Consider the following 19,967-nt stretch of genomic DNA (forward strand, 5'->3'; position numbering starts at 1 on the left):
CGCTGCGAGAAATATCAAAGCACGCCCCGGGGATTCGGCGACATGCGCTGTGGCGGGTGACGTCACGGCGGGCTATAAGCGTCGCTGCGTTCTTCCATCCTCCTTTCCCGTCCACACACCACCACGCTAGCCTCGCCGCCATGACAGTAAGCAGCCGCCGCACAGACGCATCCCACGCTCACCCACGCAGCTCTACTACTCCAGTCCGTCGCCGCTCCCCCCCCCGCGCCCCCACTGACAGCCCGCAGTATGCTTCGTCCTCCTCATGGCAGAGCTCTCGCTCTTCTGCACGATCGTCTGCCCCATGCCGTTCGCAATCCGCAAAAAGTACTGCCACGTCTTCGTCCGCCGTCGCCGCTGACCACCCACTGCAGGATGTTCCATTTCCTGAGCGAGAATCCTGTCGTGCGTCCAAGCAGCCTCTGCCAGTCATACAGCGTGCACTGCTAACACCGCTATTCCGGACCGCAGGTAGCGAAAATTCAGTACGGGGTACGTAGCTCACGGACAAGTTTTCCGCACGGACGTAGACGCTAACCCGGCTTGGAAACACTCAAAGCTGAAAATCACATTCATGTACGTGGCCGGTGCAGTGGATCGTCAGCGTTCCTTACCTGCTTGCACAGATTTGTCGCGGTCCTCTTTGTGGACGCCCTTCAAAGGATGGTTAGGATTGCGCAGGAGGGTGAGTCGTTTCGAGTACGAGGCATTTTTCACACTGCTGAACGACCGCCACATCGGCAGGCGCGACGGCCAAGATGAAGCAGGACATGACAGATGCCAGGACCGAGACTAATTAGTGAGCCGCGTGTCCTAGAGACGTTTCATCCCGCTAACAGTAGGAAAAGCGCCGCTCGACGATTCTATGCCCAGCGAAACTGTTCATCTTTTTTCCATTGTGTCGCGGACTGTACTGACCGTTTCCTAGTGTACTTGACCGGTGCTACCCTTTTCCTTTCCCTCCTCCTCGCCCGCGTCTTTTACATCATCCTTGACTTTATCCAAGTCCAAGAAAGCTATACTGCTCTTCAAGCAAAGACGGCCAAGGCCAGTGGTGCGGCTGGTGAGAATGAAGAGTTGAGGAACAGAATTGCCGAGTTGGAGGCAAAAGAGCGTGATTTCGGTAAGCCATAGACGGAGATTACAGGATCGTCCACGGATGCTAAATAAGGCGATTTTTGGTTGGTGACACAGAAACTCTCAAGAAGCAAGCTTCGCAACAGAATGCCGAGTATGGCCGCCTGGCTGATGAGCACAATCGGGCTGTAAGTACTGATCGCCAGATCGTCAGCTCGCTGTACGTATTTTGTTTTTCGGAATCTGACCTGGTTCATTTTTAGGCTGGCGCCGTATCGGACAAGAAGGCAGATTAGATTTGATTGCTTTGGGCAAACTGTTTTAGGCCAATCTGTTTTTTGAGCAAATGGTTTCCCAGATTGCAGGGGAAGAATCCATGGATGTCGCAGAAAGTGTTGTCAATTCGTTCGTCGTGATTATCATGAACATTAGATGAATGACAACGATATGAACCAGGATAATTATCCACTGACAGCGTTGTACAAGCCCATGTGACATTTACTTGGCCCCGCAGCATCACCTTGGATCCTCGTTTTCAGGCAACAGGCAGCTCAAGCCCATAGTGCAACCCACAGTGTTGAATAGTGAATGGAAACAGCTAGGATAAATTGCCGGTTTCCACTGTGTTTCAATCGAGAACATAAAAGTCTACAAGTACTGCCTGCACTTGTAGCTTACAGCGTGTGAAAATACAGACTACATACCAGCTACAGATTTACAAACTCGAGTACCGACTACATGTATTTAATTACAACTTGGTGTCTGGAATTAATTTGGTCGTGCGTCATTTTTTGTATCTTTGTCTACTTACAACAAGTACGTAGTTGTTCATCAGTTTCCACGAATTATCAGCGAAATAGCATCGCATGTTGTCTACCCCCGCTTCGTTGAATCTCATACTAACAAGAGTTCTCTTTCAGGTTTCAGGCATCCAGCAGGGTGTCGCCGGAGCTAGTAGATCCTATAACTCTACACCCCCCGGTTCCTACTGCGCCGCCCCTCTGGCATGTTCCCTGTTCTCCTCCTGTTATTTCGTACCTGGCATAATACTCACCACCCACCCTCCTGTCCTTACCTATCATTTCCACATCCTATGGCCTGCGGTCTGTTATCCTTAAACTAACCACATGTCTGAATGCCCTGCATATCCTTTCTGCTTCGAGTGGCGCTCCGGCATTTCATTTGACAATCCGTTGCTGATTTTCACTTGCTTATTTATTTACTGAGACTGAAAAGCGTCGATCCCTCAAATTCAATAACAAAATAGTAATAAGGCAGGAGACAAGAGCCGGAACGACCAACTACCAACTGTTCATTTTCGCTCCATACCTTATTACGGCCCCCCCGGCCTATCCTTATCTTTGCATCTCAACCATCTGATTCCAGAACAAAAATAGCCATGGGCAAGAAGAATAAAGGGAAGAAGCCGGCGAGCAGCCATTCCCATAACAACAATGACAGCAACGACATTCAGCTTGTCCAGCTTGCACAATTCTCAAAGGTCCTGAGATTGACCGATCCTTGGTCTCAATCCCAATTCAAGGTTGTGCCCTTCGACCAAGGTGAGCTATTCTTTTTGCAACTTGCCCTCTTACCCCAAGACTGACAACCATCAATCATCATGAAGCGTTCTATCTGGTGATTGATCTTGCTGTCGGAGCAATGGATGGCTGGTTTCCAGACGGAGAGGGCGGTAAGCCATGGACAGATGATTCTTCTTCGGCAATGCCTGATTTCTGGGCGGCCAAATCGAAGTGGTGGGGGACAAGTTGGTCTTCTGATCCAACAGTGCGAGGTTTCGCTATTGACAATGTCAAGATGTGGAGGACATGCTAGTGCAGAGGAAAGATTTGTGGATACACCGATCACGATGCATTTGTGATTCATACATTGTTGTTGCTGTGATGGTCAATATTCTTGGAAATGGATAAATACGGCCGCCTCTGCACTAGTCGGATGAAGCCCATCAGAGATCTGACGGCCGTTCTTTAGGCCACTAGTAGAAATGTAAACTTCTATTCCGGTAACACAGGGCATTAATACTCACTTTTTTGTAGCAATCAAAAAGTGATGACTGCATCTTTCTCAACATTATCCTTTCCATCTGCTGCTTATCGGTTTGAGGCTCCCCCGGGGCTTTTGTTAACCCATCAATTTTTTCCTTCAGCTTCCTGATTTTCCTTTTCAGGGATTTTCTATCGCCGGTGGCCTGGATGCAAGCACGGAGAGGTCTTCCACAGTTCGTCTCACAGAATGGACAGACTTGAGGCGCAACAGATGCCATTTGGGGTGGCGTTGAAAGTAAAGATTGAGTGGATATAATATGCACTGCACTGAAATCCCACTGTGGTCATCATAATGGCCCACTTAAAAAATCATGGTGATGATTTGAGCGTACCTTTCAGACGCAGATATGTCGCGTTTACCCTCATTTCGAGTGTCCTTATCAATTGTTAGCTGACCTTGAGCACCAGGCTCGGGCACACTTGAGTGACAGGCATTGGAAGAGGGAGATCTGTTACTCATGACAGCAACGAAACTTGATTCAGGAAAATGATAGTCCTTTTGTAATTTTCCGGCTTTTATCATGAAGCTCTTCAATCTGTCAAGTGTCTCAAGATCCCTACGCTTTATTTCGCACGCACAGTTAGTCAGCTTTGGGATCAAGCGTGGATGTTTGAAAACTGTTGCCTTCTCTTACCTTTTGTCCCTCCGATAAATTCGATTGCTTAATTGCAAGAAAAGCTTTTTCTAGAATTTCTACGCTATACATCCGCTGACAGTCCTGTAACCTGTGGCCATCCTCAAGGCAGTATTCACAGCGGCCAGGCTCACCGCTGCTGTCAGCGACGATAATCTCGGAGGATTGTCGTGAAGACGAGGGAAGTGTCCCCTTGACGGCTTGTGATGACGATAATTGGATAGGCAATCCAGACGGAATTTTCAGAGATGACTGAATCAATGCAGGTTCAGAGGTATGGGCCAGTGGTGCAGGTTCTGAGGCAGAGGCTGCTTCACTGCTTTTGTGAATATCATTTACGCCATTGGTTTGAAGATTCAATTCAGGGAGAGAAGAACCAGTGGAATGCGTCGGAGTCACATGCCCGGGCTGACGTGATACACTAGGGGACCCATTTGATATATGTGCAGATTGAGAGATTTCGACAGGTGCTATTTCAGTAGACAGAGATGGAGTTGAAGCAACGAGCGTTGGCATTTGGACAGGGGAATGCAGGGTCTGCTCGAGAATTTGTGGAGCCAGTGGGATGCTGTGGCCCCCAGCGCTCGTTGTATCAGACCTGTTCTGAATATCTTCCTTCTCTTTGAAAGAGGAAGGGAGCACGGCAGCTCCTGGTCCTCTAATATCGGGTAAAGATACGGTATCTCGAGAGGTTTCATAGCTCAAAAGCGATTTGGCAGCACCACCAGTATTTTCATTGTTCTCCGGGGTCTCAGGAGGCGTAGCATCGGGCAGGATTGCCTGAGCCTCTGGCACATACTTTGGAGGTGCAGGAGGCATAGATACAGTACCTTGAGAGGTCACAGAATTCGAAGATGTTTTGGCAGCATCACCAGTATTTCCATCATTCTCAGAAATCTCAGGCGCTGTAGCTCCACGCAAGATTTCCGAAGTCTCTGACACATACTTTGGAGGTGCAGGAGGCATGGAGGCATATGTGCTTTCTCTATGCCCCGAGCCACTGACTGGAAATGGCGGATCAATGAGAACAGCCGCCTTTTCTGGCACTGCTATCAGAGCAGAAATGTCAGGTATGATGGGCCACCCACTATCCAGTAATCTCTCAACAGCCTCACGTTGCTCTCGCTCCAGAAAATACGGGGTTTGTCGGAAGCGACGAAGATAACCGTCGACATCCGCCGCGATGATACAATAGAGCCTTTTTCTCTTTTCCGCGGGTATTTCGCGTACGCCCAATGTAGCCCAGTGCCCTATGTGATGACCCCAAGCAAGCTCCCGGATTATCAGAAAAAGCCATTGGACGATATTTTGAGCAGCAATGATCTCGATAGGGGGTCTGACACTATGAATTGGAGGATGCGTCTGCCTTGCTTGAGCAAAGTCAACTGGGTTTCTCTTTTTTGAAGAAGAAAAAGTGTCGTTCGCTTCTTCAGGCGCATTAGCGGACAGCATTGATCCAGAAAGCCCTGTCTTGGATAGACTTGAGTATTGCGCTGTGTTATTTTGCCGTGGTTCGATTAAAGAAAGTCCGGGTTGAGCGGGATAAGTCGTTAAGCTTCCAGGAGGAGTTTCACTGGTACTAACGTGAGAAAGCGAACTTCGGGGGCAAACATGTGGTGCCGTGGATTGATTGAAGACATTATCAAGGATCTTTTTGGACCTTTTCCTTTTGACTCCACCTGACGACTTTGCGACTATGGGGTCAATCGATAAGTCGTCTTTCAAAGTTTCCAGGTCTATGTCAGGTATATCAGTTGCAGAGCCATTGTCGCTCAATCCACCATCCATATACTCTGCGTCTGAAGATGACAGTTCAACCCCCTTGCCTTTCCCCTTATTCTTTCTTCTTTTCTTTTCGTCAACTTCGAAATCATCGTCGATTTTATAGACTCCTTCCTTTGACTTCAGCTTTCTCCTAATTCTGCTCTCTTCCATCTCCTTCTGAAGTCGTAGTTGACGCTCAGCTTGAACGGCCACCATCAGTTGTTCCCAGTCCACATCCTCCTCTTCTTCTTCATCTTTCACGGTGTCCTGCACCTCATCATGGATCAACTCGTTTTTATCAGCCTCCCAAATCCTTGAGAATTGGAATGGAACACCTTGCTTTGACTTCATCTGCTTGACTACTCCATTCTTATCCTGTCTCTCACGTTCTGCCATGGCCTTGGCTTCTGCCTCAGCGTCAGCTTCAACCCTGTCAATGAGTTCGTCGACATTCTTAGAGTTGTAATTGATATCAGGTATGTTGATGCCGCCCTGGCCAGAGTACATGCCTTCGACCCCTTTAAGAAACAAGTCCTCGAAATCATTTTCTTCGGTTTCTTTGCCCATTTGTTGGACGACCAGGTGGTCCAATACCATCTTTCTTTTGCCTTTGTTTATGATAGTTTCTGAAAGTGTAAGGTTACCAACCCTTTAGCCTATGTATAACGGATGCGTATAAGTAACAGATGTATTTACCTTCCACGCTTCCTTTGATCATTAACTTGAATACGAGTACCCTCTTTTCCTGCCCGTACCTATACGCTCTCGCAATGGCCTATTCATTCATTAGATTATGACACGGATCAATTCAATACCTTTCTGAGACTTACCTGCTGGTCCTGATGAGGATTGAAATCGGGGTCGTGTAGAATGACTGTGTCTGCGGAGGCCAAATTGATCCCCACGCCCCCAGCTCTTGTTGTAAGAAGAAATATATGATAATCTGAGTTAGGCGCATTGAATTGGTCCATATACTTTTGCCTTTGTGCTTGCTGGGTATCCCCGTCAAGGCGCAGGTGCTTAACATTTTCGCCATATAGGAAATCTTGGACTGGCAAGCCATGTCCGGAATGATAAGCAAAAGCCTCTGTTGAACCAAAATACTTACTCCGGTCCAGTGCCATTTTGAACTATGATTTTCCGTGAGTTATGTCTCCGAATACCATGAATGACCGGCCTACTTGACTAAAGAGTAGAATTCTATGCCCCCTGGCAATCAACTTCGGCAGAAGCAATTTCAGAAACTGGAGTTTCCCGCTGGCGTTGAGAAGCTGTCTATGCTGCTCCTCTAAGGGTAAATCGAATATTTCCAGTTCTGGTGCAGATAGATACGGGTGTTGGCAAACTTTCCTTAGCTACATGAATGAAAATGATAGTGAGACCAATGCGACATAGTGGAGTAAGATGAGGAAGCGCGAACGTACCTCCATGAGGATGTTCCTCACGCTCTTTGCGCGAGCTGTTGAGGCCATGTTGAATAACGAGATGTACTCGAATTACGAGGTGCGGAATGCAAGAGGATAAGTGACGGAAAGGGGGAAGGAGGAGCTTCAGTTCTTCAATATTTCTACGCTTGGCACTGACGCATGAGTATTTATTGATCGTTTGTGATGTCCGTCGGCGCGTCAAAATAAATATAACAATCCCTCATTACATAATATAATAATGCGCCCGTCTGTCCTCTGCTGTCCTCTGAACTAACCGCGTCGTGTAGAATCTTTTTATATGAAACCTTACTTACTCATACACTATAAGATCGTATTTTATGAAATCATAAGAAGCGAAACAATCGAGGAATCTGTCCACAAAGAAGGTCTCATGCCCGCATATCACTGCCAATACACATGCTCTCGTCTTCAAACATCGAGAATAAACCACGACGGGACTGAATGATTTCATTGGCATATATATTGACATCTTTATATCTATTCTATCCAGATTTACTATTTAAATGGTAGTTCCTTTCAGCCTCTTTCGTAAATCAGCCAACTCAGTTTTCAAGCTCTTCGCGACGCTCATCTCTTTCTCAGCGTCACCTTCTTCTAATCCCTTCTTGATCGCTGCTAGCCTCTTGCCTTGAGCCTCCACCTTTGCCTCCAACTCCTTCTCCTCAGGAGTCTTCTTCGCATCAGCAGCAGCCTGAGCAGCCTTTTTTTCTTTCGCAAGTTGGGCTCTGCGAGCTTCGTGCGCAGCCTTTTTGGACTCTGCGTCGGTATCCTTGACTTTCGGAACTTTCCCGCCTTCGGGGTGACCGCCTGGACCTGGTGGCGCAACGTGATCTGCTACCACAGCATCTCCTCCGTATTGCCTTTGCCATTTCTTCTCCTGCTCTCCATTGACGTTATCGATCTTCTTAAATAAATATTCGGCTTTACCCAAAACATGTCCGGGAAGAATATCAATAGAGAATTTAGTGGGCAGGGATCGGGCAGGAGCGTTGAGTTGCCGCAAGATACCTTCAGATGTGTTTGGCATAAAGGGGTGGAACACCACGCTCAGGACATAAATGAGGTTTACAGCATTGAGCAAAACCTCGGCACATCGCTTGGGGTTGCTTGCGAGAAGGGCATTGTCCAAAGAATTTTCTTGAAGGTATTGGTTACCACGAGCAGAAAGAGCCATTGCCGTTGCAAGACCACCGCGAAGTTTAGTGTCATCCATTTGCTCGCGGTACTCTTTGAGGCGGGTGTTGACATCAGTCACAAAATCAACGTCTAGAGAATCAGCAGGGGGAGCAACTTCGCCACCGGCGAAATCTTCCGGACCGGGTACCTTAGAATCGAGTTTCGCGTTGATGAATTTGACCACCTATTGACATTAATTCAGTAAAAGTCTCTCTTTTTTGCCATAACAGACTCACTCGGTTGACAAAGTTGCCCAGATTGGCCAAAAGCTCATTGTTGTTAGCGGCAATGAATTTGGACCACAAAAAGGAGGAGTCGCTGTTCTCCGGTCGTTGAGAGATGAGATAATACCTCCAAATCTCAGGAGGCTGTCCTGTCTCTCGAGCATTGTTGCCGAACACACCAACGTTCCTACTCTTGCTGAACTTTGTATCCTCATAATTCAGATACTGAGTGCTGGAGATGTTATGAAGCATGGTCCAGCGTTCTTCGGTACCAAGCAGCATAGCCGGAAAGAGAACGGTATGGAAGTAGACGTCTATACGCTGTCAGCGTTATTGAGTCACTATCCATCAATGAACTGACTGTCTTTGCCCATGAATTGATAGAGCTCTACATTGTCAGGATTCTTCCACCATTTTTCCCATTCTTCGGTATAGGTTGCTGTGATCGAAGGATAGCCGATAGGAGCATCGAACCAAACGTCTACTGCGAGTAAGCAAATGGCAACAAACGAGGATAATGATCTTACAGATTACCTTGCCTTCCATGGCCTTATCCTCCTCTTCGTCTCCGACTTTCGGAACTTCAACACCCCATTTCAGATCTCTCGTCACGGCACTAGGCCTTAAACCTTCTCCTAGCATCCTCGGCTCCACAATCTCACCCTTTTCAGTGATGACCGCATTTGTTCCCCACTTTCCCTTGACACGGGCTTTTTGCATCCACTCAACCAGCCGAGGCTGGAGCAGGTCTAAACGATAGCAGGCATGAGTAGAGGGTCGAACAGAGAGGGTGTGTGCCTTGTTGCGTTTGCAGCGAGGGTTAAGGAGTTGAGTAGGGGATGAAAAGGTGAGCGAGCACTTGTCACACTGGTCACCTCGGGCATCCTGCGCTTGATTAACATTCTATCCAAATGTGATGTATTTGATATGTTTGCTCACATCATAGCCGCAGTTGGGACAGATGCCTTCCACAAAGCGATCAGCCAAAAAGAGCTTGTCATCTACACAATAAGTCTGGTCGGTGGTTTCCAGACGGAAAAGGCCGTTATCATGGAGACGTCTGTAAATTCCCTGGGTGATCTCAGTATGTTCCGGAGACGAAGTACGCCCCCATTTGTCGAAGCTGATCTGGAACCACCTACAGCATAGATCATCAGTGACGCACTAATAATCACGAGGAGACTCGTACTCGTAAATCTCTGTATGCAATTTGTGGAATTTGGTACAGAGTTCGTATGGGGTGACACCTTCTTCTAAGGCCTGATGTTGTTAGGGAGATAGAGATATTAAAGATTCAAAGCTATACCTTCGTCTCCGTAGCGGTTCCATACTCGTCGGTTCCGCAAATCTACAATACATATTAGATATGCTGTGGATGACATGACAGAGGCGCAAGCTCACATAAAGGGTCGGTACGTTGAGTGTCCGATTGTATCTCGCAAAAACGTCCGCGGAAAGAGTAGAGCTGTAACGATAAGCAACCAGTACTTGCATGGTTTGCAACTGGATGGCCGCTCACCCGATGATGTTGCCAAGGTGTGGTACGTTGTTCACATCTAGTACCCGCCAGGTCATTCACATTTCTCCACCCTCCAGTATACCAAGGACGTGTAAAAGTGACTTACAAGGTAACGCAGAAGTGATAAGGACGTTTCTTTGTCCGTCCTTTGGGAGGCTCGAGGTAAGTCAGCTCGAGCTCTTGAAATCTGTAGCCTTTCAATTCAACGACGTACACTGGGCCCTTAGAGGGGTCATGGACCTCCATGAGGAGACCTTCGGCTTCTCTGATATTCCGGACAGACATGATATGTGCCAGTAGTCGTAAGTTGAAGAGAAGTAGAAAAAGAAGCCGAGACAGTGCAAGAAAAAGGAAAAGTGCGAGTCGCGCGGCCAGTTGCTATTATTAATTACTTCTTGCTCGAGCACGACGTCTTTTATTCGGGCTACTCGGGACTAAATTCTCCCATTATCTTCCACGTCATAACTTCTGAGGCAGGAATTTTGCCGACAAAGCAGTTTTATCACTTGCGTTCATTACAGCAGTCAGAGTATAGTAGCAGTTAAGTGTTTTACAACGAAAGAACGAACGAAAGGCCATCCTCTGTTACCGTTGCTGAGAACTCGTTCTCTATTTCGCCACCTCACAAATAGCAACCTAACATCCTACAACATCTCCCAAAGCCAGCTAATTCACCGGTGATGTCCGCTCTTGCAGCTAGAAGAGCTACAGCCGCTGCGGCCAGCCCAAAACCAGAGCAACCTGAGTCCTCCATTGAAGAGGTATCAGTTTCCGGTGCCTTGACTCTACCATCCCCAAAGAGACGCAAAACCAGACAGACGTCTCCAAAACCTCGTTCAAAAGCTAGATACTCGGATGATGTGCCCACTTCTCGGCAATTTTTTCAGGCAACTGAATCATTAGCTGAGCAAAGAACAGGACGATTTTCGCCAAGTGCACCTGATAGCGACGGTGGCACATCGAGCTCCTCGGTCGGGGATAGTGACGAAGATATGGCTCAGGAAGATGAATTCGAAGATAGACGTGAGGTTGATGGAGAGAGGGATCAGCGTAAAGTGTCTGTGGCTGCCAATATGTCTTCTTCTGGTCCTTTTAAAAGGTGAGCACCATGCACCGAACAGAGACAGTCGCTCATTGTATTCTAACAAGCCTGGATCTAATGCCCGTGGATATCACCTCTCAGTTCAACCCGAAAGATAATGTGAATTTCTGCAGGATTACCGAGGGGCAGCTTGCTTCTGCTGAGATGAACGATGGGCACCCTGGCCCAGGAGTTATCGTCAGCCTTGCTCGAAATGAAGTAAGTCCTACAATTGGAAAGTGATTCGTTACTGAGTCAACTTGCTCAGAGCCTTACGATCGCCGGCCTTTTCCTCCTAACTCCACTGCAAAATACCCTATCTATCTACTCGACTGCTCTCTCGCCATCAATGTCTTCCTTTCCCGTTTATGCTCCCACCTCGCATCCTCTTCCTGTCATTTCTCCTGCATCTACCCAAGCACCTGGTAAGGGTACCTTGTCCATCTTAAATAACATCAAGCTTCCGCTTTCCTTTCAAAAAGAGTCCGATAAGACATTGCTGCTCATAAGGGAGAATAGATGCGGAATAGATGGCTTGCGGAACGGAGCAGTCCCAGGTTTTTCGAATATTTGGCTAGAAGATAATGGACCATGGGGATTAAGAGGAGTGCACCCTGTAAGCTTCAATGATGTGTGTAGGAGTTCCTGGACTCATGACCTGCCCTTAGGTCGTCGGCTCGTTTCCTGTCCCTGTGTATCCATACTGCACTCCTCCATCCTGGTCGCATGCCATATCCTCCCTTTCATCCTCTGATGTTAACCTTCAAACCCCTTTCGTTGGTCTCGTCAAAGGCCCTAAGCGAAGCGGCAAGTCAACTTTTGCCAGAGCATTGCTCAACAACTTGCTCAGGCGTTTTCGGAAAGTTGCTTGGCTGGAATGTGATTTAGGCCAAGGGGAATTCGGGTCTGGAGCTGTTGTTGGGCTTTGGATCTTGGACAAACCCGCACTGGGTAAGTTCTGGCTGTCACCTGGGTCTGGCAAATGACGCTGACCTATTCATAGGGCCTCCTTTCACACATCCTTTGCTTCCTTCAAGATCTCATTATCTTGGTACTTATACGCCTCTCACTTGTCCTGATGAGTACCTCGTCGCGATACGTCATCTCATCGAGCATTACAAATATGAGTTACAATACACCTCAGAATACTCAGCTCTTCATACAACCGTTCATGACAAGATCAGTACACACGTGCCTCTCGTAATCAACACTCAAGGTTGGATGAAAGGACTTGGCGAGGAACTTCTCAATGTCATTGAGAGTATGGCCCAACCTACGCGAGTGTTTTCTTTTGAATCACAGTCAGAAGAAGTTTATAGTGGTCAGGGCTGGACCAGCACTCCGCCTTGGCAGGCCACTCAATTACCTTATGACCCAGCCTATCCGACCACTGAGCCAGTAGAGACAGAAGTTACGCAAACCTATAGCCTGGAGACTGCCCCTGTTTCAGCTCTTCAAGCCAGATATACCCCGGCTGATCTTCGCGTTCTGTCTGCGATCACTTATTTTCACGCGTCCTTACACCCGACGCAGTCTGTACCTGTTACATGGGACATATCTTCGCCTCTTGTGTGCACAATACCATGGGAGGTAGAGCTTGGCATTGGCAAAGCTCTTGAAAAGGTTTACTTGATCGGCGAGGGGAGCGAGGGCGTTCTCGAGGAGGATCTGCCAATTGCGCTAAACGGTGCAATCGTCGCTTTAGCTGAGATGCTGGGAAGTTATGAGGATGAACCAACAGTTTATGAGCAGGGCAGATCACCGCCTCCCACGGACTTGGTTAATATTTTGGGTCTTGCTGTGATTCGATCGCTTTCTTCAGGAAACTCCGTGAACCCTGGTTTGAAATTGCAACTTCTGACTCCTCTTCCCCCATCTTATCTCTCTCGAGCTCGCATTCTCATCAAGAGTGGTGCGCTTGAATTGCCGCTTCCAGGTATGATTGATTGGCGCAGGGGCGGTATCAATGAGGAAGGAATGTTGGGAAAGGGTTGGGAAGAAATACCTTTCCTAGATGTAGGTGGCCTGGATGTTATAGGAGGGGAGAGGAGAAGATTCAGGAAGAACATTATGAGGAAGGGAATGTAGAAAAAGGTTGAGATCTGTCCATTCATAAGTATTTTTTCTTATATTCATACGTACACAGATGTCATTTTCATCCTTTGAAAAGATAACCAGAAAAGCTTCAACTACCGTCCGCAAAGTCTTATCTTGTAATAATCCCCAAGAGCAGTCTTCTATATATAACTATTACGGTGAACCCAGTGATGACGTAGCACATACATATGTGTACATTTCACAGTAGTACATAGAAGGAGACCGACTTAAGACACATACATACGTACAGCGATGATCGAGCTGAGGTTCGGACGGAAGTTCGTCGTTGCATGTGTTAAAAATAGTGACATAGATTTTTTCGGTGATCATCTTAACCTTATTTATAAAAAGGTAATTAATTTCATGGGTTTAAAAATTGTATGCTCTTAATTAATTTGCCAGCAGTAACTTCTCTCTCGGTTCTCGACGGACCTCCACCTAAGGAATTCAATCTTCAATCTTTGATTATGCTACATCTCCAAGGAAATCGAGCCTCGCATTGTGTGTATTTTGAGCTATAAAAGAAAGAATCATATTGGTTCATGGCCCAGTGATTTCAGCGGAGACTTTAGTCTACTGTAAGGTAGAAAGGCGTGCGTTGTGGGAATGATGGCTGGATTGCTCAGGTAGGCTCCCACTTGATTAAGCCCAAGCTAAAATGCTAATTGGTACAGATGTCCCAACTTTCGGGGAACTGTATTGCGCAATGTCTCCCCCACCATTCCTCGGAAGTCTGGCTCTATATACCGACTGTCGACGAGGCAGAACCAAACTTGCGCACCTTCTGACCACAGGCTTTTATCGACAAAAAAACCTCCCGAAGGGAGTAGATTTGAAAACGAGGCCACCCACTTGATTTATGCCCGGCCTCTTGCCTCCTCTTCAACGCCACCAATTCCAATTTCGCAAGTGATCCAAATCCTCCAACAGACTTCATGCGACTTAATAACTCTGGTTCAGCTCGTATCAGACTTAGAAAAGGGCGACCTAGCTTATGTGCAAGAGGCACTGAGGTATTTGCTACCCTGTTTGGGAAGGCGAAGGATGGCTGTCCTACTTCCTCGCGTATTGGATATCTGGATGGAAAAAGTTGATGTCGAATTGGAGGAAGGCCGAGTGGAGCAGGCACAACTGCAGACCTGGTACCATCAAATCGTCAAGATGCTTTCCCATTTTATCATCACTCCTGGAGAAACCACACATCAATCTCATCAAGATCCTCTCCCTGGATATATCAAGAAGCAAGTCGTTCGCCTCATTTCTCACCTCATCGACATTCTTCCTTTCTTTCCGTCCTCTTCAACACAACGCCCTTGCATTAATTTCTCCTTACTCGAACGCTTGTTCACTAGGCGGTATTTGTCTACCGAACTAAGAGTTGTTTTGGCGAAGCATTGCGTTGAGAATGGTATTGAGCTGAGCGCGAGGATGTGGCATGAGTGTGTTATGGTTTCTCTCTCTGAGAACGATACCAAAATGGTTAGAAAGCTGGAGAAGAGAAAGCAGGCCGCTTTGGACAAAGAAGCTGAGGCCCAGGAAACTTTCCGTGGAAAACGCAGAAGTCAAACTAAGTCCAAGAGGAGGAGAAGACTCCGCAAAATCGCGGACCTCATTTCTCGACTGCAAATCACCAACACTGACTCTTCCCACGAGAAGCTTTTCCACGTTCTTGAACCATACCTCGATCCACCATCGTTGGAATCCCTTCCATCTTTGCCCGCCAATCCTTCATCTCCGTCAGATGGCAAGGGACTTTCACATATACCCAGCTCGCATCTCGTACAACACGCATGGTCAATCCTTTTAACAAGACTATCCAAGGACAAAACGGTCTCGGCAGACATGCTGCTTGAGTTATCGGATAGCATGCCAATGAAGTATACAACCGGACGCACCCTCACCCCCATAATGCATGGGCTGTTGAGGAGAGGAGAGGGTCCCAGAGCTTGGTCGATTTGGCGAGAACTCGTATCGAAAGAGAGCAAGTTAGAAAAACGAAGTGAAAAAGGATTGTTCGTCGACCGGGTGTCCCTGTCAGTGGGAGCTCAGATATGTCATGGCGTCGCAGGCTTGGACAACGCAATTGAAATGGTGGATCTCTGGGCTCATCGTCCATGGCAGCCACCGCCTGTTCAAGGACAGATGGAGAATTCGATCTTTCTCGATACCCAATGCGTTAACATCCTTCTCACCCTTTGCCAAATCGATGGCGCCACCAGTACGGCATTTCGTTTGTGGAAAGCAGCTCTTCCTCGATGGGGAGTTTACGTCGACCATATCTCACTCAAGATACTTATTGATATTGCTCGATATCACAACGTCCACGACAAAAGCGTACAACCAGACGCTGATGTTTTCAAAGAAAGATTACGCCAGATGGTAGATGGCTTCAGCTTCTGGAGAGAAGGGCGTGGGGAGGAAGGTGCTGCAGTGGCTTATGATGCGTACGAGGATGCGGGATTTGCGAAAGGTTCAACATCGGTGCTTCTTGCTCCATCCGGCAATTTCAATGCCCACGAAAAAGAAGACTGGAGGTTCGAGAAGCCATGGCAAATGGCACGGGTGATATTTCGACAAGTTGTGCTTGGAAATTGGCCGCATCTGCGAGAAACTCAATCTCCGCTAGATGAGGTCGATCAGTCTGCGTTTGATAAATTCACCTCATTATTTGATGGTGATTTGCACATTCCCCGCCATGCTTCCGGGGATAAACCTCGTAAACTGAACCAGGACAGCCTCCCAGACCCAAACGCGCGATATACCCACATCATTCCGACTGCTTCGACTTTCCATTCTTACATATCTCTCCTGGGGTATTACAATCATCCGCATGAAATTCCTGTTGCTTTGGCGTGGATGAAAGCGCTTTCTATCGTACCCACTTGGTTTACGATGCGATTGGCATTGATGCATATATGTGAAGCCGAGGGACCCAGGCGGTGGGTTCGAAAGTGGGGCAAAGAAGGGAAGGGAAGATTGGTCAGAGATGAGGAAATCATGAGACGATGGCTAGAGGAATGGCTGCTACAGGAGGATAGCGGCGGAAATGGGGGGCTGGGAGATAATCGGGCAGATATAGTGCCCAGTGAAGAAGAAGTAGCTGCTTTCAGGAGAATGTTTGCAGAAAGGAATCAGAGAGTCACAGCATAGAAAATTGATGCTATACATATACGTCTGACAACTGACAGTACTTCAGTCGCGGTCTTATAAGGCCAAAGCGATATATCTGAAGCAAATTTAAGCGATGTACACCCTTGCAAAGATTGTTACTTACCCCGCGATCATGGCAACCCCTCCAAGGGGTGTCACGGGCCCCAGCTGTTTAAATCTATCTCTTCCAAGGACTAACGCGAATATGCTTCCTGAGAATGCAACTGCTCCACCCACAATCATCCCAGCTGCAAACTTGTATCTCCTAGTAGCACTGCCGACAGCGAAGCCCGGGTGGAAAGATATGGCTAAAAGTGCGAGACCATTGTAGATGAGGTAAGAAGAAGCTGTAGAAAATGAGGAGATCTGTCTCTCAGTAACGGGCGGGGAGAGGTTGCGTAGACCGTGAGAGCCGAAGGCGCCAGACGAGATGCCGATGGCAGCTGGGTGGACGGCGTTAGCATACAGTAATGGCCTAGTACAACTGAGGTGCATGTAAGACCGTGGGAGAAATGGACATACTTAGGAGAGCACCTGAACGAAAAATGACGGGGGCGGTCATGTGTGTTTATGAAGCAGTTCTTGTATGAGATAGAGAAGTATCGATAGAAGTTACGTAGTGCTTGTAGAAAGGTCGAGTCCACTTACGTAACACCAAGTTCTCGGGCTCAGTCTTTCTTCCCATCTGCTCTTCGTGCCGTCCGCCACTCATCCATCTGCTACTCTACACCCAACCCTTCTTCTTCCGTCATGGCCCTTCCCTCATCCCTCCATGTACATCCCCATTTCAATGCAGAAGAAGCTGCCCACGTAGTCACTGGATTTGTCTCGAGTGAGCCTGGTTAATACACCATCCCATGCTTTGCTTTCTTGCTTACATACCTCTCTTGTATCATACAGGTCTAGAAAACCTCCCCGGTGAAGTCACCTTCTTGCTTGAAGAGATCCGTGAGAAAGATGTTCGTATAAGCCGTGAGTTGTTTATCTCTCAACGTCATTTCTCCGCTGAACAAAGTTTAGAATATGTACAACGTATAAACTCCCGACACATGTCATTGACAAAGACTGCCAAGACCCTCGCATCTCTTCCTCCTTCAAATGCGACTTTTCCCTTGCCTATACCTCCTGGGGCATTATTGCCGAGTAGTCATCTGTCCCAAAAAGAAGCGCAATCGCTTGCTAAAATACAAAATGAATGGGCTCAGGTTCTCACTCTGCAAGATGAGAAAGTGAAGCTTGCTGAACGACTTGAGCGAATAGTCTTACGTGCAAAAGAACGGGCAAAGCATCAATGGGTCAAGGTCGGTGGTATGGAAATTGAAGAGGTAGAAAAGTGGAGTGGAACGGGAGAACTGGGCAATGGTGAGGTTGTCCTTCCACCCGGTGGATTGGGCAGTGGAATAGATGGCCGACCGGCCAAGAAACGTAAACCGAATATTCCGTCACTATCTGTGAACCACACGAAACAGGCAATACATCCCAGCATCTCGATGCCCCCTCCCCCGCCCCCCTCAAGACCATCATTATCCGCGAGATCATCACATTCCAACGTCCCTTCCACTTCTCACACTCACACGTCTTCCCTTGGGCAGCATGGTTCTCGTTCCAGACGAGTGTCAGTTGCTTCCGACGAGGATGCGGACGGGGAGCCTGATGAAGGAGATACGGATATGGTTGATGCGGCCGATGCGGAAGGAGAGACGGATGAAACTCTCTATTGTATCTGTCGACAGAAGAGCTATGGCGAAATGATTGGGTGTGACTGCGACAAGTGCCCGTATGAATGGGTAGGTTGTATTTTCAAGACCGTTCGCCTGATGGAATTATTATGTTTGCTAATGTTGAAATAGTTTCACGTCAAATGTGTCAACATCAGTGGACCATTGCCAGACACATGGTACTGTCCCGACTGTGTCGCCAGGTATGGTTTCTCAAATGACAAGGGCAACAAAAAAGCACGCAAAAAGTAATAGCGAGATGGTTGCTTTTGTTAGGATGTACGTAATAATAGGTGTTGTAGTATGTATATTTTGTTCACAACTACTGAATACTTTCTTGTCATGTGCATTGTTAAACGTCTGTTTATCTTGATCAAGCGCGCTTCGTTGCTGCTAGCCTGTGATCTGTTGGTTGTTTCGTTTCTCTCCCTGAGAAACCTACTACGCCTATGGCGAAGTCAATAACGTTGTGGTAAATCTTTGCCTGCCACTTCTTTCAATATTTAATAACAGATTCCTGACATTGGATAGCCATATCAAGATACATCGAGTGCATAAGTGAGCCACAAAAGTTCAGACTGCCAGGAGGCAAGAAGGGGTCTTGCATTCATTGTTGCTCGCGTTTATATACTTTCGCTCTACAATTGAGCCTAGAATTAGCAATTGGTTTTTAGGCCTCAGTTCATAAGACAACAGATCTCAGTATCCAGTCGCCTCCCGCAGGTCCTGTCGCGCCCAAGGCTTCAACTATCCTAACATGATGGTAATTTTGTCACTTTTCTCCTTTCTCGTTCGTTACAGTTTGATTGTTGTTACTAGCCTGTTTGTATTACGTTATCAGTCAATGATAGTGGGCATCCCCGCCATTCAGCAACGAGGCCAACTTATAATTAAATAAACTTAAGTAATCTGCCATCAGTTGCCTGCCTGCAAGCAGCCGCGCTTTAATTATCGATATTTACTTTTCCATTTTGTGCCACACTCGACGTGTTGCCAGTGTCAAAAAGTGCCGCACAAAACTCCGACCAGACGTCTTTTGCGGTTAAGGAATTTGTGGTCAAGGGGCACATCGAAAAACCTAAGTCAACTGTCCTCTTTTCTCTTTTACCAGCCTCAACACCGCAAAACACATCGCCAAAATGGGTGCGTCTTGTTCTGCACTACAGCTTGAATCCAGAGGGAATATCTTGGAGGACCACGGGCCGATGTGGCGAGATGGTGTAGACGAATGGTGGTGGATAGGTGTGGTGTTGGAGGTTGGAAAGGAGACAGGAGTTGGGAATGGTAGACATAGCGAGAATGGTGCTGACGAGTGCATGGTTCTGTAGAGAACGACAAGGGTGTCCTCGTTGACCTTTACATCCCCCGACACTGCTCGGCTACCAGTACGTATAATTTGCGTCAAATGTCCAAGCCGTCAACAATCTAATAACTATTGTCTACTTGTAGACCGTCTTATCACTGCCCAGGACCACGCCTCTATCCAACTCCAAATTGCCGATGTCGACGCTGACGGCAAGGCCATCAGGGGCTCTGCCACCACTATCGCTATCTGCGGTCGTATCAGGGCTCAGGGCGACTCTGACGACTCTATCAACAGGATCGCTACCAAGGAGGGCTGTGAGTTTCTCTTAAACTATGCGTATAAGGCCTTACACTGATGATCATCAATGTAGTGTTGAAGAACGTCTGGTCTTACACCCGATAAGCGTGTGTTGTAGCGAGTCAGGGCTGGAGGGATGCATCGTTTCGACTAGCAGCAGGGCACCAGTTTGACTTTGTCGAGAACTGATGTAGGATACGGGCTATATGTGCACGAAAAGGAAAGTCTCATCTTGGCACACTCATAGTTGGCATCCGGTTTTCGTTCAATCGCCCATCCCATCCGCGTTATCGACGGTTTGATCCGCTTGCCTCTCGCTAGAGAGAACGATGAAGGAGGACTTAGCATTCACTTCTACTCTATATGGGTCATCGACAAACAAAGCGTTTGTAGCCTGATAATAAGAAAA

The 19,967-nt window shown here is 47.5% G+C and overlaps 8 protein-coding genes across 8 annotated transcripts; 5 read left to right on the forward strand and 3 right to left on the reverse strand.

Moving 5' to 3' along the window:
* Nucleotides 1-140: 140 nt before the first annotated feature.
* CNBD2050 (hypothetical protein) lies at nucleotides 141-1,373 on the forward strand (the record flags this gene model as incomplete). Its single annotated transcript, XM_771065.1, has 12 exons — nucleotides 141-146; nucleotides 191-203; nucleotides 249-327; nucleotides 375-405; nucleotides 472-492; nucleotides 560-576; nucleotides 627-685; nucleotides 745-799; nucleotides 849-880; nucleotides 929-1,123; nucleotides 1,195-1,265; nucleotides 1,341-1,373. 12 exons carry the CDS (start codon nucleotides 141-143, stop codon nucleotides 1,371-1,373), a joined length of 612 nt encoding a protein of 203 aa, XP_776158.1.
* Nucleotides 1,374-3,043: 1,670 nt separating this feature from the next.
* On the reverse strand, nucleotides 3,044-7,014 carry CNBD2060 (hypothetical protein; the record flags this gene model as incomplete). The annotated part of the gene is made up of 9 exons (XM_771066.1): nucleotides 3,044-3,073; nucleotides 3,125-3,308; nucleotides 3,476-3,705; nucleotides 3,779-6,168; nucleotides 6,239-6,317; nucleotides 6,373-6,587; nucleotides 6,651-6,672; nucleotides 6,724-6,897; nucleotides 6,967-7,014. The coding sequence occupies 9 exons, from the start codon at nucleotides 7,012-7,014 to the stop codon at nucleotides 3,044-3,046; spliced, it is 3,372 nt and encodes a 1,123-aa protein (XP_776159.1).
* Nucleotides 7,015-7,489: 475 nt separating this feature from the next.
* CNBD2070 (hypothetical protein) lies at nucleotides 7,490-10,194 on the reverse strand (the record flags this gene model as incomplete). Its single annotated transcript, XM_771067.1, has 11 exons — nucleotides 7,490-8,350; nucleotides 8,403-8,704; nucleotides 8,752-8,871; nucleotides 8,918-9,275; nucleotides 9,330-9,528; nucleotides 9,580-9,650; nucleotides 9,697-9,738; nucleotides 9,792-9,855; nucleotides 9,910-9,946; nucleotides 10,016-10,065; nucleotides 10,124-10,194. 11 exons carry the CDS (start codon nucleotides 10,192-10,194, stop codon nucleotides 7,490-7,492), a joined length of 2,175 nt encoding a protein of 724 aa, XP_776160.1.
* A 395-nt stretch (nucleotides 10,195-10,589) lies between these two features.
* On the forward strand, nucleotides 10,590-13,078 carry CNBD2080 (hypothetical protein; the record flags this gene model as incomplete). The annotated part of the gene is made up of 6 exons (XM_771068.1): nucleotides 10,590-11,008; nucleotides 11,059-11,209; nucleotides 11,259-11,421; nucleotides 11,473-11,606; nucleotides 11,659-11,941; nucleotides 11,994-13,078. 6 exons carry the CDS (start codon nucleotides 10,590-10,592, stop codon nucleotides 13,076-13,078), a joined length of 2,235 nt encoding a protein of 744 aa, XP_776161.1.
* A 618-nt stretch (nucleotides 13,079-13,696) lies between these two features.
* On the forward strand, nucleotides 13,697-16,237 carry CNBD2090 (hypothetical protein; the record flags this gene model as incomplete). Its single annotated transcript, XM_771069.1, has 3 exons — nucleotides 13,697-13,713; nucleotides 13,762-14,880; nucleotides 14,953-16,237. 3 exons carry the CDS (start codon nucleotides 13,697-13,699, stop codon nucleotides 16,235-16,237), a joined length of 2,421 nt encoding a protein of 806 aa, XP_776162.1.
* A 54-nt stretch (nucleotides 16,238-16,291) lies between these two features.
* CNBD2100 (hypothetical protein) lies at nucleotides 16,292-16,799 on the reverse strand (the record flags this gene model as incomplete). The annotated part of the gene is made up of 3 exons (XM_771070.1): nucleotides 16,292-16,313; nucleotides 16,362-16,680; nucleotides 16,760-16,799. 3 exons carry the CDS (start codon nucleotides 16,797-16,799, stop codon nucleotides 16,292-16,294), a joined length of 381 nt encoding a protein of 126 aa, XP_776163.1.
* Nucleotides 16,800-16,987: 188 nt separating this feature from the next.
* Nucleotides 16,988-18,207, forward strand: CNBD2110 (hypothetical protein; the record flags this gene model as incomplete). The annotated part of the gene is made up of 3 exons (XM_771071.1): nucleotides 16,988-17,069; nucleotides 17,138-18,024; nucleotides 18,088-18,207. The coding sequence occupies 3 exons, from the start codon at nucleotides 16,988-16,990 to the stop codon at nucleotides 18,205-18,207; spliced, it is 1,089 nt and encodes a 362-aa protein (XP_776164.1).
* An 887-nt stretch (nucleotides 18,208-19,094) lies between these two features.
* Nucleotides 19,095-19,663, forward strand: CNBD2120 (40S ribosomal protein S21; the record flags this gene model as incomplete). Its single annotated transcript, XM_771072.1, has 4 exons — nucleotides 19,095-19,098; nucleotides 19,284-19,340; nucleotides 19,405-19,575; nucleotides 19,632-19,663. 4 exons carry the CDS (start codon nucleotides 19,095-19,097, stop codon nucleotides 19,661-19,663), a joined length of 264 nt encoding a protein of 87 aa, XP_776165.1.
* Nucleotides 19,664-19,967: the final 304 nt, after the last annotated feature.

This window comes from Cryptococcus neoformans, chromosome 4, assembly GCF_000149385.1.
Source record: "Cryptococcus neoformans var. neoformans B-3501A chromosome 4, whole genome shotgun sequence".
Taxonomy (NCBI): domain Eukaryota; kingdom Fungi; phylum Basidiomycota; class Tremellomycetes; order Tremellales; family Cryptococcaceae; genus Cryptococcus; species Cryptococcus deneoformans.